The 16,756-nt window shown below is 40.4% G+C and overlaps 1 protein-coding gene across 1 annotated transcript in view; it reads right to left on the bottom strand.

The window, feature by feature from the left end:
* The window catches only part of CDC123 (cell division cycle 123), a 34,288-nt gene that overhangs the window by 2,543 nt on the left and 14,989 nt on the right, over positions 1 to 16,756 (bottom strand). The window contains exons 7-11 of the mRNA XM_054287552.1: positions 15,045 to 15,093; positions 13,367 to 13,442; positions 9,580 to 9,702; positions 6,289 to 6,317; positions 1,146 to 1,274 (exon numbers count right to left, since the gene is read on the bottom strand). Coding sequence (XP_054143527.1) covers positions 1,146 to 1,274; positions 6,289 to 6,317; positions 9,580 to 9,702; positions 13,367 to 13,442; positions 15,045 to 15,093 — 406 coding nt within the window. The remainder of the gene's footprint in view (positions 1 to 1,145; positions 1,275 to 6,288; positions 6,318 to 9,579; positions 9,703 to 13,366; positions 13,443 to 15,044; positions 15,094 to 16,756) is intronic.

The following is a 16,756-nucleotide window of genomic DNA, read 5'->3' as shown; positions in this document are numbered from 1 at the left end:
GATTATGTGACTGGATGTCAGTTGAAACATGAAGACAAGTTATTCTAGTTTTCATCCAGGACTGAACTACAGAAAACTGTGCAAAGCATCTGGCAACGAGAAAAAGAAATCCCAAAATGAAAATTCCCATGTCCCACAGACAGCTCTGAACTGGGAGTGTGTTCTAACAAAGGAGACACAGATTTTAACAGGAGGGTTCATGGAATGGGTTTCATATACCAACAGCCCCAGGGTGAGGCAGAGGCAATGGCCTGAAGGACAGCCTGGGGAGGGGTGTCCCTGTCAATGTGTTATGGAAAGGGCCACAGGACTAAAGAAACTCCCAGATGTTAAAGTCAGCTCAATGAAGTTTGTCATTTCAGTGACCTCTAATGCAGTTCAACAGGCAGGAAATTAAGAAAAGCCCACACTGGCCAGCCACCTCTCCTCAGGAAAGAACCAAATGTTTCCCAAGATCCATTAACACACCACTTCCTATCTCCTACCCAGCTGCACAAGGGCTTGTTAGGATGTGAGGACTCTGTCTCAAGATGCAGTGAGAAAAAAAAAGCTGGAATACAAAAAATAAACACTATTCCTCCCTTTCTGTACTAATGGGAAGTTGTTTTTACAGAGGAAATGTGGCTTGGAAGAGGGATAGAAAGCCTTGTTCTGCAAGTCCTGGGAGTTCAACCAGAGGACAAGGCTTTGCTAAGGGTATTCCAGAGGAGGAGGTGACAGAAGTTAAGCTTCTGCTTGTCTTCCCCCAAGCATAAAACTGGAGATGTGAGAAACTGCATGACAGATATCAAGAACCAAGTAGAAATTTAAGTGACTATATAGAAAAGTAATAGATTTTAAGAAAAACTGAAAGGAATGCATCAAAACTGTGTAAAAGCAAGTTTCAGGGCGTCTTCTTTGCAATGGGGTCAAAGCTGCAACATGGACTTGTACTGTTTGAACTAAAAATTCCTTTGCAGGCATCTAAAACTAGCAGGTGATACTTGTTGAGATGAACTATAAGGTAGATTTTACTTATGAAGTGTTTACATTTCACAGGAGCTTCCATTACTTCAATGGAATTTGCATCACAATTTGATTGTTACAGCAAAAGAAAGCAAAAATAAGGCCATAAGTCCTGCTGGATGTTATTCAGCCTCCCTCACCTGTTCTGTTGCTTCCCCTTCACTTTGATCTCCTTTCAAGTTTTTTCCAGAGGTGAGTTCCTCCCATGTAAAGAGCAGGGAGTCTGTTACTTCACCAAATGGGTTAAAATCTATTAACCAAATCTTACCCTGCAAAGGAACCACAGATGAATTAAAACAAATCAAAAAAAAGAGAAAAAAAAATCAAAATACACATACACTCAGATTATTGTAGCATGCTTAGTCTTTAGATAAAAATATGTCAAAATTGAAACTACCTGGGTTTAAACGTTTAAAATATTCTAACATTCTTAACCCATAGAGTTTTATATCACAGCAAGTTATCATGTCTTAATTTACTTTGGTTTTTTTTTTTAAACAGAAGATCAGACAGAGCTCAAATAAAGTGAATTTAGTGCTATGCCAGAATGTTTTCAGATGAGCCCACCAAAGTTCTGGCTAATCCCCATGATCCACCAAGATCCCCAGAGAGAATGAACAAGGAATAGGGGAGAGCACTAATCAAAAACCACAAAAAAACTCCAAACCCAAAATACGACCAAACAAACAAAAAAACCCAAACTGCCCACACAGGAATTTTGCTTTCCATGAAAAACTTTCCATCCAGCAGTCTACAAAAATTGCTGTTCTTGGTCTTACAAGGGACCCTAAAAACAAAGAGCAGGGTCTGCAAAATGCTGGTGGAGCTCATGAAACGTCAAAGATGCTGTACAGACATAGATAAATAAAGAATAACTTAAGGGCATTTTTAATACAGCCATTACTATCAGTCCACACTAATTTCTACCTCAACTTTAACACATCTGTGTTCCAAACAGTTGTGGTGGGGTGCACAACAACACAACAGCTTCACAACTGAAAAATGAAAGCAGAGACTAACAAGATATATTAGAAGTAACAGACATGTGGGGGAGGAAGAAATAGTGTGTGTTCCTTGAGGCACTTCAAGAGACAACCCCCAGCACTGGGCCATCTTCTCTTGCCCAAGGAACTATCAACTACTCTAATAAAATAAAACACTAATGAATTAGAAGGAAATATGACTACAGCTGCTAGTAAAAATGTGCAAAACCAGTATTATATCTGGATGAAATCAGTTCTATCAAACAGGGAAGGGAAAAGTTGCAGTAACATAAGCAGGGCTGAAGAGTTTTATTGTGTTTATTCTAAAGATCAACTGGAATGGGAAAACAAACCTGCAGACAGTTTAGCTACTAAACATTAATTTTGCTCTCTCCTCTTTTCTGAAGGATCTTCAGGCTTTGAAAGATCTTGCCTATCTTGATTCAAGCAGCAAATACATTCAATTATTTACACTACAGCCATCTGGTCTGTAACACACCGAGATGCTTTTGAGGCATCGGCAGAGAGTAACACGGAGCCTGCCCGCCCCACCCACGCCCGTGAGCTGTCCCACGGGCACTGACACTCTGTGGGACTGCAAGTGAGGCCAACCTGGGAGGAGAAACGTGCTGGAGCCTCTGTGAGCATCCCCAGGCAGCTCCTGCTGCAGGTGTGGGCAGTCCCAGCAGAGAGGAGAGCAGTGCTTATGGCTTGCAGGCTGGAGCTGGGCCAGCTGTGGTTGCACACAGCCTTTCACAGGTGTCTGTCTCAGGGCAGGTCTCAGCTCTCACTGAGCACATTTTAAGAAGCCAAAGCACAGAAACAACAGTGCTGAAACCAGACAGCTACAAAAGAAACTACAAACTGGGGGGCACAGACCTGAGTGGTTTCTAGTTTGTTCTGGAAGGGTGAGCAAGCCCAGATCTGCATGGCTGAGCTGCAACACCTCTGCACTAACACTGGCACCACCAGAGCAGGGAGCAATGGGGCAAACTCTGCTGTCATTTCCCATCCCTGGGCCCCCTCAAAAGGCTGTCACAAATTCTCATGATAAACAGTCTTTTACTTTTGCTAATGGGGGTGTCTTGTCAGCTCCAAGGCAGCACGAGGAGGAATCTGTGGGTTTAGGTTCTATCTGTGGGTTTATATTCATTCTATCACTCGAGAAAAACAAGCTAATGAACCAATTTAATCACACACAGAAGCAATGGCTAGCAAAGTTCATTCAGCAGTTCAGAGAATCTTTCCTTGCATCAGAAACATTTCTACCTAATACTTCCCTATGAAAGGCTTTCACAGAAATTCCTCTTCACCCCAAATACATCCAGCTCAGCTTTTTCTCAGGAACATTAAGATCGTTTTTCTAGAGAATAAATGTACCCTGGAAAAAACTGAAAATTGATTTTGAGACTACTGAAAGCAAAATGGTTTTTTGTGAGCACCCAGCAGTGTTCCTCCACCCCTGCAGACAGCAGTGCAACACTTGTTTCCTTGAGATGGTTTTAAATCTGCACTGAGCTTTGCTAGCTGCAAATTGATGACAAGTGGCAAAACAAACTCAATATCTCTTTTCAGGCTCATTAAAAGGAGTGTATATAACCCTGGGTCATAACCAAACTGCTTCTTCTTAACATGAAATTCTTTCTCAAGTCTTACATGCAATGGCATGATTTAAATACAGTTTCAGATAATTTGCACTGTGTATCTAAAAAGCAGTAGTAAGGCTATTTATCTGCTGTCTTTTGCCTGCTATTAGTAATCTTTGTCATACAAGAGTAGAGAAATGCACAAGCCAGGAAAAAAAAGTTGTGCATAAGTGGAGGGGGAAAAAAATTCCCCTACTTGTATTACATGGTGTTTTCTTCTCATCCTAAAAGAAAGAATCAATAGATTTATCATACCCTGTCAGCTTCATGGGTTTTTTTTTGCCAAGGCATTAAGCAGCAGGGCACTGAAAGGAAGTGCCCATGACAAAGCCTGTTGGTTAAAGGAAGTTACAGACAGATAAAATGCAAACTTAACTGCTACACCTCCCTAACTCCAGCTGCACCTTCCTGCACAGTGACAATGCTCACAAGGCACAGACACAAGCACTGGTGTGCTCCTTAACAAGAGCTGGGAGCCAGCAGTGGTCTGGGCCACTCCTTGCATTGCTCTGTCTTAGCACAGTGACTTGTCTTGAACTTGGTTTGTTGTTCACACCTGGGGGACAGCAAAGAGCAACAGCAGAGCTTTTTGTGAATTCCCTCTCCAATTCAGTGAGCAGGACCTGTGGAGCCAACTCCAGACAGCTCTAAAGCAACTGAAGTGAGCACGGGGAGGAGACTGCTGTCATTTACAACAGCAACAACAACTTGCTTCTCCAAGCTGAACATTTAGAGTTGAAAGGATTTGAAACAAGCAGTCAGTGAACATTTCTCTCCTTCTGTATGTGAGGTTGCTGTGCAACCAGCCTGATGAGGAGCACGGGCTCTGGAAATTAATCATGCTCACAATATTCTTTAGCTGCCTGTAGCTCTCACGCCGAGGGAGCGATGAATAACGCAGTTGCAAACCACAATGGTACGTGTGAAAGGAGAAGCATCTGACACACAAAGGGCTAGCTGGCAGTTTACAAGACCTGAGGGTAGAATCCACCGAGAGAAATCTACAAACAGATATATTTTATCTTGACAGATGAAGAAACACTGCTCATTTGAGATACCACAGGCTGAAACCTTTTACTGAAGTAATTTCTCTTCATGCCTCAGCTATGAGGCAGAGCACACAACGGCAGAAACTGGTTCAATGCCCAAGTGCTGCTCCTCATTTTTCCTGACAGCATCCTCATGTCTGTCAATCTGAGCCTGGGCAGGTAATTTCAATTACAGCAGAGCTGCTCTAGCCCACAGCCTTGTTTGAGGTACCTACATTAAAAGCTGGGCTGAGAAATTGAGAAATGGTATAGTTGTTGTTTTCCACGTGAGACACGTTCCTGTTTTGTAAACTATGGCATGATTTACTGTTACACAATTACAAAACAGTTCAGCAACATTCAAAATGAGAATCAGGACTTACTCCCAATACACTCAACTCTAATAAAGACTTTCTCCAATCAAGCCTTTCAAGCACAACTCACCTGACCAAATATTTCCCCCCATTCACACTACGAGAAGTCAAGATTACTAACTCTGATACTGGCACCTTCATAGAACTATTTAGGTTGGAAAAGTCCTTTAAGATAATCCAATCCTTACCCAGCACCTCTGTGTTCACCCCTAAACCACACCCCTAAACACTACACCTATCTATGTTTTTCAAACAGTTGAGGTGGGATGTTTCTCCCCAACTCCATCACTGTCTGGATGTTGAGGGTTCTGATCTGCCCAACTCTCAGAACCACAGCTGGAGCAGCTTGAAAAGAAAAAACTGGCTTCCATCTGTCACAAACATTCATACCCTCTTTTGAGAATCATCCCTTCCTATCCTAGACTTCCAGATATGAACCATTTTCCAATCTCACAAGGATAATCTGAAAAAATATTAAGGATAATTCTGATGAGTTCAAATGCTGTAACGAAAAAACAAACACAGGGAAAAAAGAAATAAAGCCCAAGAAATATCTGCCTTAAAAGAAAATGCAGACCTGTTTGTGTGTTTGAAAGCTATTTGGGCCATGCCCTCCATGCAAGAGTCACAGAATATCCTGAGTTGGAAGGGACTGAGTTGGAAGCTCCTGGCCCTGCACAGGACAGCCCCACAAATCCCACCATGTGCCTGGGAACACCACCCATAACCACATGCTTTTACTTTTCAGTCAGCCCTGAACTGGTCAAGCAGTAGAACTTGATGAGCATTGCAGGTCCCTTCCAACTGAAATAGTCTATTCCACTCTAAATTACTGCAGCAAGGACTCTCATGTCATAACAAAAACTAAGTTGCCTCTTGTAGATTCACAGAACTGAGAAAACTGCAGTCGAAGACTAAGTTCTGTGCTTTAGAACAGACAACCTCTCTGGAAGATACTAAGTAAATAAATTACATCACTGGCACAGACATATTTACACCCCTAATCCTATTATTCTCCTACCGTAGACAGCATTTATCACAGAAAAAGACCTGTGGAACAGATTAACATCAAGTAGGTTTTGCTTGGTGTTTTTGTTTGGTCATGGTTTTTACTTTAGTGGTATTTTTTTGTTTGTTTGGTTGTTTCTTTCCAGGACATTTTTAGGAAGACAAAGCTATTACTTGCTTGATCTTTGTAGCATTTCAAGTTTTCACAGAAGAAACAATTATAGACAACCAATTGTTCACTTACCCTGCTGTCTCTGTACACATCAAAAACAACTGAAAAGGAGAAAAAAAAATGTTAATTGCAAAAGATATATAATTTCACAGAAGATGTCTAAATCTGAATAGATACTTGTGTACACAGCACAATCTGCAAAGTCAATATGTTTAATGAACTGCAAGCCAGAATTTGCTATACTTCTAAGAGGGAGCTGAAACATTTCAAGAACTATTGTTAATGCACTGGGAAATCAGCTGTTGGGTTTTTCCACTTAATGCTGGTTCCTTCTGTTGATTTTTCTCCCATGAAGAATATTTGATAAACTCTTAGCCCAGAGAGCTTATCCTTGACATTACTGCTGTTTTGTTTTCAGCAGAACAGAGACATTTCAGGGAAGGATCAAGACTTCATTGTGTTGGACACTGCACAAACATTTAATAAGAGAAGGTCCCTGCTCCAGACACTAGAATTTCAGCAGCTAACAAGACAAACAGGTTGTAGGAACAAAGGGGTCGGTGGCAGTGAAATGGCCCTGTTTGATGTCACCCAGAGCAGACACAGCACACCTAATTAATACCAACAAATCCTTCAAACAGCCTCCTTGCCACTCAAAGCTGCCTTGCCTGGCTTCACTGTTGTTCCTCCCCCTGGCTTAATTAAACATGACTCTGGATATGCAGCTTTCCATCAGCTCCTGCTCTGTATGGTTAAACAAACCTTTGAGCTGTCTTTCTACTGAGCTAGGGAAATCAACAGGGAAGCACTCAGACATGGCTACATGAAAAAGCTGCACCAGTTCAGCAGGAAGAAAGGAAAAAGAAAAGATTTAGAAAAGCCTCAGACAAGAGCTATATTGTTGCTTCCTTCACTAATAAGGGAATATTTCAGCTAAGAGATTTCCCAATACATGTGGGTAAACTAAACCCAGGATGTGACTGCAGAACACTTGAGTGTCAGGAAGCTGCCTGTCAGGAACAGGGATGTTGACTGATCACATCCCTGCATGTAAAGCTTCATCTGACGTTTCATGTGAAGCTGGCTGGGCTAAGGGCAAACCACAACTGCACAGAGCCAAAGCCAGTCACGTAGCTGGTTCTTACCATGCAGCCCCAAAATCCTCCCAGCTTTTGCACAAGCTGGGCTGTGTCAGTGCCAAAGGCACTCCAGGATTAAGTGCTCTGCTGTCCCAGGAAGAGAAGCCCTCAGTGGCTAAGCCAGTCATCAATGCAAAGGGGGGTGCAGGAACCCCAGGATTTCTTCTCCAGCTGTTCAGCTGAACTCAGTGCCTGCACCACATCCTCTCCTCAGTCACAGCCAAAAGAGATCCCCTGCATCTGAGGCTTTCTATAGTGGGGCCTGTCAGCCTAAAGCAAGCCCATGGCAATCACTGAGGTCAGTGGTATTTATTGGGATTCACACAGCTGGAATTCAGGCTGGCTGCACTCTGGTGACTGGTTCAGGACAGGCACAAACACTGAACAAGAAGAAAAGCTGAATTACTCCCACTCTCAGAGCAGGAGTGTCCTGTGCCAGTGAGACTGTAGTGAAACTCCACCAGAACCTGCTCTAAACAGAGGGAAAGCCAAAGCCCAGCTCTGCACCATCAACACCTCCAGAGCACTGCTCTTACTGGGCTCTTACCAAAGGTATTTAGATAGTTCTAACATAATTTAGAAGTATTTATAAAGCATTCACCCATCTGTTATCCTACTGCTCTGACTCTGCAATCCTTCAGCTGCTCTGACTCAACTCTTCCATCTGGAGATGCTACCAGACCAACTGGAAAAAGCAGAGCAAACAGCATCAAAATTCCCAATGAAACAAGAAGTCAGGAAAAAAGCTGCAATACCTTTCCTTTTAAAAGCAAACAAACAAGCAAACCCAGATTTTTATTGTTAACAACACATATGCTACCAGGCAGTGGATCAAGGGAGATGATGGGGGATAAATGCAATGTGGTTAAAAAAGAAACACCCACAAAAACACAGAAAACATTTTCTGCATGGCATTTCTCTGCAGATGGACCAGCATTTAGTGCCTAAGAATAAGAGGTTAACAAACCTTCATGCCAGAAGGTTGCCCTGAAACCTCCTTTTCCCTCAAGGCAACTCAGATGGCACCCTTTACATAAGATGACATTTCAGACCTTTCAGTTCACCAGCCAGCCATTTCAGAGCCTAAATCTAGGCATCAATTTCCAAAAATAGTGCCCTGAATTCTTATCTATCAGTTGATTATATACCAGCTAAAATTACACTGAAACACAGAGGAAAATGAAAAGGCAGTAATCAGAATGCCAGATCTATATTACTGATCTTACTTTAAAATGTAATGGACTTATTAAATTAATGTACTATTCTACTGGTCTTCTCCAAGCAGCAGACCATGAGAATTTCTCTGGACTGAAACAGAGCAGCTTTGCAGAGTCAAATTATTAAGAATTTCCATATAACAGAGCCTGGCACTTGAAGGTACCTTTTTCAGACAGTTAGAGAGGACAGATCTATATGACAGCTCTGGTGTCCCAGTAAAACATTAATACTGTTAAAAATCCACCTTAAGGTTGACTTATCAAAGCATTAGACATGACAGTAAAACTGCCAGAAAATTTTTATGTTTATGATTTTCTGCTAAGCTGAGGTTTCGTCCATGCCAGACCTAACTTAAATTTCTTCATCATGTTTTTCACCACTATTGATCACCCATCATGATGCAACACCATTCTATTATCACTAAACCATGTTAGAAAATTATTTCAAATCAAATTTGCAAAGGACTTCAATTTAGAGAACAATTTACTTGGACTGATTAGGTGTATTAAATATTGTGGCCTTTATTCAAAGGTTTTGGCACCTAACCTGGTGTGCATTGATATTCTAGAAGAAATAATTAAAACTTCTTGAAAAGAAACTTTAAAATCCTTTATTCAAGGAATGCATCAATAATTTAGCAGCAAACATCTGACAACATCTTTATAAACAAGCATTCTTCTCACTACTGAATGCCTTTTGTCAAGGATCTCCTACCTCGCTTTTCTGGCATAAAAATTATTTTCAAGTATAAGGGGGGAAAGCTTTCTAAAAAAGTTATTGTGTCTTTTGAAGGGATCTTTCACTCATTTCTTGTGTTTTCTTGGAGAGCTCCAGCCTATTCCTTCAGGGTTTTTTTGTTGCCAATGTAATTCCAAACTTTTGCTGCTCAACATGCTGTAGCCACAGGAGCTTTCAGACCCTCCCAAGCTAAAGAGAACCAAGCCCTGTGAAAGCAAGAGCAATGAAGAGAGAAATGGATACCCACAGACATCCTCAAGATACTCACAGTCTTCATCCAAGAATTTGTATTGTATGTGTTTCTTGAAAAACTCCTGTATGGACCTACAGATCTCCTCGTGCTGCTTAGAGATGTGATCATAGTACTGGGTGTAGTCCCTCTGTGATATACCTGTCAATAATTTCAGGTAATTATAATTATAAAGAGCTCTAGGCATGCAAAAAAAACCCAACCAGAAAAAAAAAAAAAGCAGTTAGCAGACAAAGAAAATGGGATTTTCCCAAGTTTCTATCTTTATTAGTGACTTACTGTTTGGCTTTAGTCTGCTGTACTTAAAGTATTTCCATCAGGAATCTCTTCCTTGAACAGCTCTGTCCAGAATTTTGTGAACCTCATTTTATATGTACACACTTGGAATATTTTAAAGTGAATTTCAGGACGAAACTTTGCCTGTGTTTAAGTTTCCAGCTCCCATCTTTTCCTTTCAGTTTTATTCCTTTTGGTTACTCTGGTCCAAAACTTTGTTCTGCACATCACAATAAGGAACATGAAATGCCAGGGGTGGAGGCTGAGCATGCACATCAGCAAAGATGATCCTTGGATGCCACAGATTCTCATTTAACTGATTTTTCAAGTGTGGAATTAACATGTGCCTGCTTGATAAGGCATCCCGAAATCCCCAAATCAGTGGGATGGCATGCAGGCCAGACCTCAGTGCTCCCTTTCGCTCCCTCAAGGGTTTTCTTGCCTATGTGGACAAACCATTCCTCCTACAAGTTCTTCATTTCATACATTTGTCTACAAGACACTGGTTTAAAATGACATCAACAGGATTATACACTTGCATGCATCTTGAGTGACAAGAGTTCTCATACAGGATATGTGTCAACATAAAACATTGCAATACCCTGCTTGACAAATGTCAAATCCAAGACCTGCCCCATCACTGCAGAATGAGTAATTCAGGCTATTTACAGACAAAAAGAGACAGAATTCCCCAAGGAAGATGTATCAGTGACCCCAGTTTGCTGTTTAACCATATACAAAACACAGAGTTTTACTGTAAGACAATGCTGACTACTGCCAAAGATCTGCTCTTTTTTAAGAAGTTCATATAAAAATTTTGTGATGTCAGTGGAACTTCGAATTTTTAATACCACTTCAAAGCTTAACTTGAGTCTAAAAAAAAGCCCAAAAGATTATGGCATCTAAGGGGATGCAGATGTGTAACTGGAAAATCATTCACTACTGCAAGTATCATTCCTTAGTCTGACTGACAGGCTTATTAATTTTAAGGATATGGGAACATATTGTGAAAAATCTTGGAACTATCTTCAGACATGCAGCTGGAGTGCTAGCTAAAAAAAATCCCTTACTGGCAGATACACTAGGTTTCAAAAGCTGGCCATGAAATGTACAGAGTGCTTAATTAGCCAGTGCCCAAATGCTTTGCAACTCTGGCAGTTATGGTGTTCCAGCATCACAAGGCAGGACAGGATTCAGCTCTCCTCCCTTCAGAAAGCTCTGTCAGGAGCCATTAAGCAATGCAGACTTAATGGGAAATCTCTGCTATTAGGAAGATAAACTCTGTTACAGAGAGCTGTAATACACTTGCAACTGGCATAAATGGAGAGAAAATGGGAAGATGAGCACAGGAACACCAGACAGAAGAGCCAAATAAAAGGGCTTAGGAGAATGGTGTGTGTGGATTAGCACAGCTCAAATACTTGTGTGCAGCTCCATAGGAAACCCAACTCAGGAAATGAAGAACAGGGAGTGAGCTCCTAAAGGTTCACAGAGGTGCGACTGGATGGAGCAACAAACTGCTGACAGCTCCCAACAGGTACAAAAAGGCACAGCCAAAACAACCCACACTCACCATGCTAAGACAGGAAAAACAATGAGAACTACAAAGCCAATGTCCCTGGCAATGTTGGAATTTATAAAGTTAGAGGGTTTTTAGGAAATGGTTAAAAAAGTATAGGCTTTAGACTGAAGTTTTGTTAGTATTGTAGATATAGTAGAAAAGTTTCTTAAGTAAGTAGAAAAGTTTTTTAAGTAGTAGAGTATATGTGACAAATAACAATAGGCTTCTGTAGAATTAGTTTTAAGATGGCAACAAAGTTATTTAATGTATATTTTTAGAAAGTTAGTATGAATAGAGTGTTGTTTTTTGTTTCTTATGAATTAGTTTTTGTTTTAATTACTATTATGTGTGTTTTATAAGATTAGATAGAATGTTTGTCAATATGTGTTGTTTTATGTATGATTAGCTAAAATTTAGACTGAGATAGTTTTATGTTATTTTGTATCACTCTGCTTTCTCTGACATTCTCTGTAGATCAGCGAGCTGTTAACATCTTGTCTCCATTGTCTTGAGACTGATGTGCAAATAATAAAAAAGCTCTTCACTAGTCTAGTTTGTCTAGTGTTGTCTATATCTGGACGTTTTGCTGCAGCAAATAAGTTCTTTTCTTAAGATGTGAGTTCTTAACACAATTAGACTTATATCTACCCTTTGTCCCCATAATTGGTGCCCACCCGTGTAGATCAGCGAGCTGTTAATATCTTGTCTCCATTGTCTTGAGACTGATGTGCAAATAATAAAAAAAGCTCTTCACTAGTCTAGTTTGTCTAGTGTTGTCTATATCTGGATGTTTTGCTGCAGCAAATAAGTTCCTTTCTTAAGACGTGAGTTCCTAACACAATTAGACCTATATCTACCCTTTGTCCCCATACTGGCCTTCCACATCATCACAAGGAACCACTTGTGGATATGGAGCTTGGTGCTTGTGAATATGTAGGCATGAGACAGGCAAAGTGAGCAAACCTAGTTTGATCTTAAAGCAAAAAAAAAAGAAAAAAAAAAAAAAAATCACCTTTCTTCCTGTCGAGTCTGTATTTGCTCCATCACTGCTATAACACTTCCTTGTTAGAAGAGTTTAGGCAGAATGATTCAACCTTGTTCAGAACAAATGTGCACTAATCCTGTCCTATTTGAGTTTCTGTTCATCTCTAAAGATTTCATGGTAGACCACACCAAAATCAAACTTCAGAGTAGTAATCAGCCTGAAATTAAACCCCTCAATTCAAGCACCTGTATGTGCACTGGGTATCTCATTTCCTGCTATAGTCAGCAGAGAACAGTCACCACAACCAGAGGAGTAAAACTGAGCTAAATTTACCCTAAATTACCCTAAAATTACCCTACTCAGCTGCCTTCAACACATGCTCTAGCACAATCTGCCTGTTCTCCAGCTGCCAGAGGTCTCCCAATGCACCCACCAGCTCTGTGCATGCTGTGGATGGGTATCCTGGCTCTCCAGTGCCACTTGAAATGTTTTACATTCAGGATTCTGCACTGGAGTAACAGAACAACAGGCTCTAAGTACACCGAATTTAATATGAACTCAAGACACCTCCTACACCTGTGGAGGTGTTCTGACCTCCCCAGCTTTCTGCATATAACATCCTCATGGGGTCATGTATTTACAGCACAACACACAACTGCCTCTGTATTCATTCTGCAAGTTGGAGTCGATGCAATTTGCTCCTGAATGTAAAAGACTCAGCCTTTGGGTGAAGTTTCTGAATTAACAATTGAATTAAGAATATTCCCACTGTAATGGCAAGCATGCTGAGCTGTCAAGCTTTCAAATACAGTGGAAAGTGAGATGTGGTAAACCACATTTTAAATTACAGAAAGAATAAACCATTAATTCCAGAAATGAGGTGTGGAAAGAAAGAGCTTTCTTCAGCCTTAGCTCTCATTCAAGGAATCAGAGAAACTCCTCAAAACTTCATCCAATAATTTTGTTTTCAAGAAATTCCTTACCTAAAAGCTCATTTTCCTTGACAAAGCATCTGAATTCTGCACCAGGGATTAGTTCACACCATTTGCGAAGAACGAGCTGTGCAGGAAAAACAAATGACAAAGCCTTGTTTCAGCAAAGTAACAGCATCCTTTTGTCAACAGGTCTGCCTTTTAGAGCTACAGTTTGGCTGTAAAGATAAGATGACCAGTGATACTAGAGAACAAAACAATCTTTAATCTGCAGTTCACATAATCATCTTTGAAAATATTTCAAAACAATTAGATTTGATATTCATTTCAGAGAATCACAGAATGATTTCAGTTGGATGGCATCTCTAAAGACCACATAGTCTAAACTAGCTTAAAGCAGAAAGGTTCAGATTGGACATCAGAAACCATGAGGACTGTCAAGCATTAGAAGAGATCCCTCACAGACTTTGGGCAGCCTCCACTCACTGAGATTTTCAAGACAGATTTTATAAAATGCCAAATGAGACAATGTGATCTCATTCCTTAGCCAGCTTTGAGCATGAGGATGGACTAGGCACCTCCTAAGGTCCCTACCCACCCTAATTATCTTATGCTCTTCCACTTTGGACAGTATTTCTAACTGTGAACTCATTTATGAAGCAACTTCCAAGTTACATTAATGATAAAGCATGGAAAATAAAAGCCCTGCTGCACACCACAACAAATCTGTCATGGAATTGGCAGAAAGTTGCTCCCTAGTCAAAGGAGCTGATGAGCAGAATTAAATTTATCCAAATCAACCTCTATTCTGGTACACACCCAAGCAGAATTCTGTGACGCCTTTAAACCAGTTAAAATAAGGACACAGGACAGAAATAGGAAGCAAACTATTATAGTCAATAGGACAGACTGCCTGGGAATTAAAGCATCTTTCTGACACTTTCTCAAGTTTCTCTATTCCTAAGCTGAAATATTCTGAAGGATTGATGTTTTTAAGGCCCCAGTTACTGCTAGTGGATGCTGGAAACTCCCAAACCCTTTAAACTGCAGCAGAAAGCTTCAGTAACCAGAGATGACATTGCTAACTATGGTGTTAACATTAAACTCTTTGTTCCAACTTTTACATGTCCCGTATCTTTAAAGCACACTTGATAGTGCTTTAAAATAAAACAAGGTTCATTCACTTTTGAAAAGCCCTTTAAGCCCACTGCATGATGACAAATGTTATATTTACATAAAAACTATTATTAGAGAGATGACTAGATGTTACCACAAGAGCAGTAGCTCCACATTAACAGTTTGAAGCATCTCTAGCTGAACATTTTTATCTGGTAACAAACATAGGAAACAAGATGTGACAGAGCAGTTCAGGATGTCCCCAGCCACTGCAGCAAGCCTCCCCCTTGGTAACCTCAGTGTGAAGTTCACAAGCAGCTCACCATCAAGAATACATTTATTTGAGCCACTGAACTTGTCCTTCCTGTCACAACCTGACAGACATGAGAGGACATTGCAAGGAAGCTTCTCAAGTCTGCACTTCAGCCCACCTCATCTGCAATTAAATGAACTTCTTATGACCTGCAGGGCTGAACCAAACTTCCCTTCATATGGAAAGGAACATGAATAAAACAAACATAACACATTTAGTGGACAGAAACCCAGCCACAAACGTCACCCAGCCTGTGAGCAATTCTTTTAAATTACTCAGAAATCATGCAAGGAGTCCTACCTCATAGTTCAAGGAAGGATCAGGGGAATCATCTGTACAGTGAATAAATCTGGAAAAGTAAGGCACAGGCTTCAAAATCTGTTTTACATGTAAGATTTTAGCCATAGTGAGACAAATAACCCCAAACTGAAACATAATTGAAACCCCAATAAAAATAACCCCAAATAACCCCAAACTGAAACAGTTCTCGTGTGAAACATAAGAACTACTGTTAAATTATTTCCAACATGTACAAAGGAAATAAATGCAATACATAACTCTCCTTTTTAACAATTATCATGGGAAAAAAAACAGAATAATCACCTTTTTTATTCTAGTGCAATTTGGAAGCACTTAAATCCAGAGAGGGATGTGTCCCAAACGTCAGTGTTTATTCACTGTTGATTTATTTCTGTTTGAATCAACAGTGCTGCTCTTTTCCCCTTGTATTGTTATGTTGGCATAACTGAATTCTCAAAAACCCAATAAACTTGAGCAATCTAATCCAGTTTCACTGCAGCATGTTTTGCCAAGTACTTTTAATGTTTAACTTCCCAAACCACACAACAGAGACACATCATCGTGCCTTACAGCAGTTCATTTCCATGAATAAAGGATGCAAAACAGCACTGCAGCTTTGCACTCCTGATTCCATAGCATGGTATTTTCTAAATTAAGAGCCTTAAGAAATACTCTTACAAATCCCTTGAGAGTGGGATAAACAAAACTATTTCCACAACTGCAAGCAGATGTCAAGGTTTTGTCCCTTGTGAGGAGCTGACTCTTGGTCTCCTTTCAGGAACTGGAAAGAATGGAGCAGTTATAAGGCAAATCAGCTTCCATGTACCTTTTTGTCATTTTTCAGTAAACCTTGCAATAGATTCTGTAACTTTCAAAAGGTATTCACAGAAGAACATGTGTTTTTCTTCCATTTCTACTCCCTGACCTTATTGGCAACAAACTACTTGGAAGCACAGAACTGTGTGAAGGGTCACTGCTGAGCAATAGTCCTAAATACAATATTTATAGGATCTCCTTTTGGCAGTGAGCTTCATTCAGCAACCCAAAAGTCTCATATAAACATTGCATTTGTAAGACATGGCTTCCCAGCCTTTGGTTTGAAGTGAAGAGCTATTGTAAGAGTTCATTCTGTATGCTGCCAGCAGAAATAAATTTCACACATTTTACTTTAGACTTTAATATCCACAACACACAGAAAAGTAGGGCAATACAGGCAGGCTTTCCAAAAGCACAGTGATCAAACACATCATATATATTTCTGTAAGCCTGTGTAAACAGATAACATCCTTCAGCTACACTTCAGATTCCCCTCAATTTAAGATCTGTCAAAGCAACAGAAACAAACCCATGAGAGCTCACAGTTTTGCTAGAGTCAGAATTCCTCTTTTACTAGAGTATATGCCTATCATGCTGAAGAAAATATCCCCCTCACACACAGAGCCAATAATAAACTTATCTACAAAGGCAGCTGAAGTCCAGCATGTGGAGTTTTACAGTGCCTGCACACAAGGATTGGTATTACCTCTCACAGCCTCCATATCTGAGGCTGGGGTTCCTGAAATCCACTTCATTCCAATTACAGTCTTTTCCAGCAGCCAAAAAACCCCAGCCTTATAATCAAAATTATTCCCTAACTCAACCTAAAATATTTTGGGTATGAGCTATGTGGGGAAGGATGGTTCCTCTTCCCTTGTAAATCACAAAATTAAATC

This window comes from Melozone crissalis, unplaced genomic scaffold (genome assembly GCF_028551555.1).
Source record: "Melozone crissalis strain CALT ecotype California unplaced genomic scaffold, PUWL_Pcris_2 ptg000059l_1, whole genome shotgun sequence".
In the NCBI taxonomy this organism is placed as follows: domain Eukaryota; kingdom Metazoa; phylum Chordata; class Aves; order Passeriformes; family Passerellidae; genus Melozone; species Melozone crissalis.
This window is presented reverse-complemented; position numbering and strand designations above follow the sequence as displayed.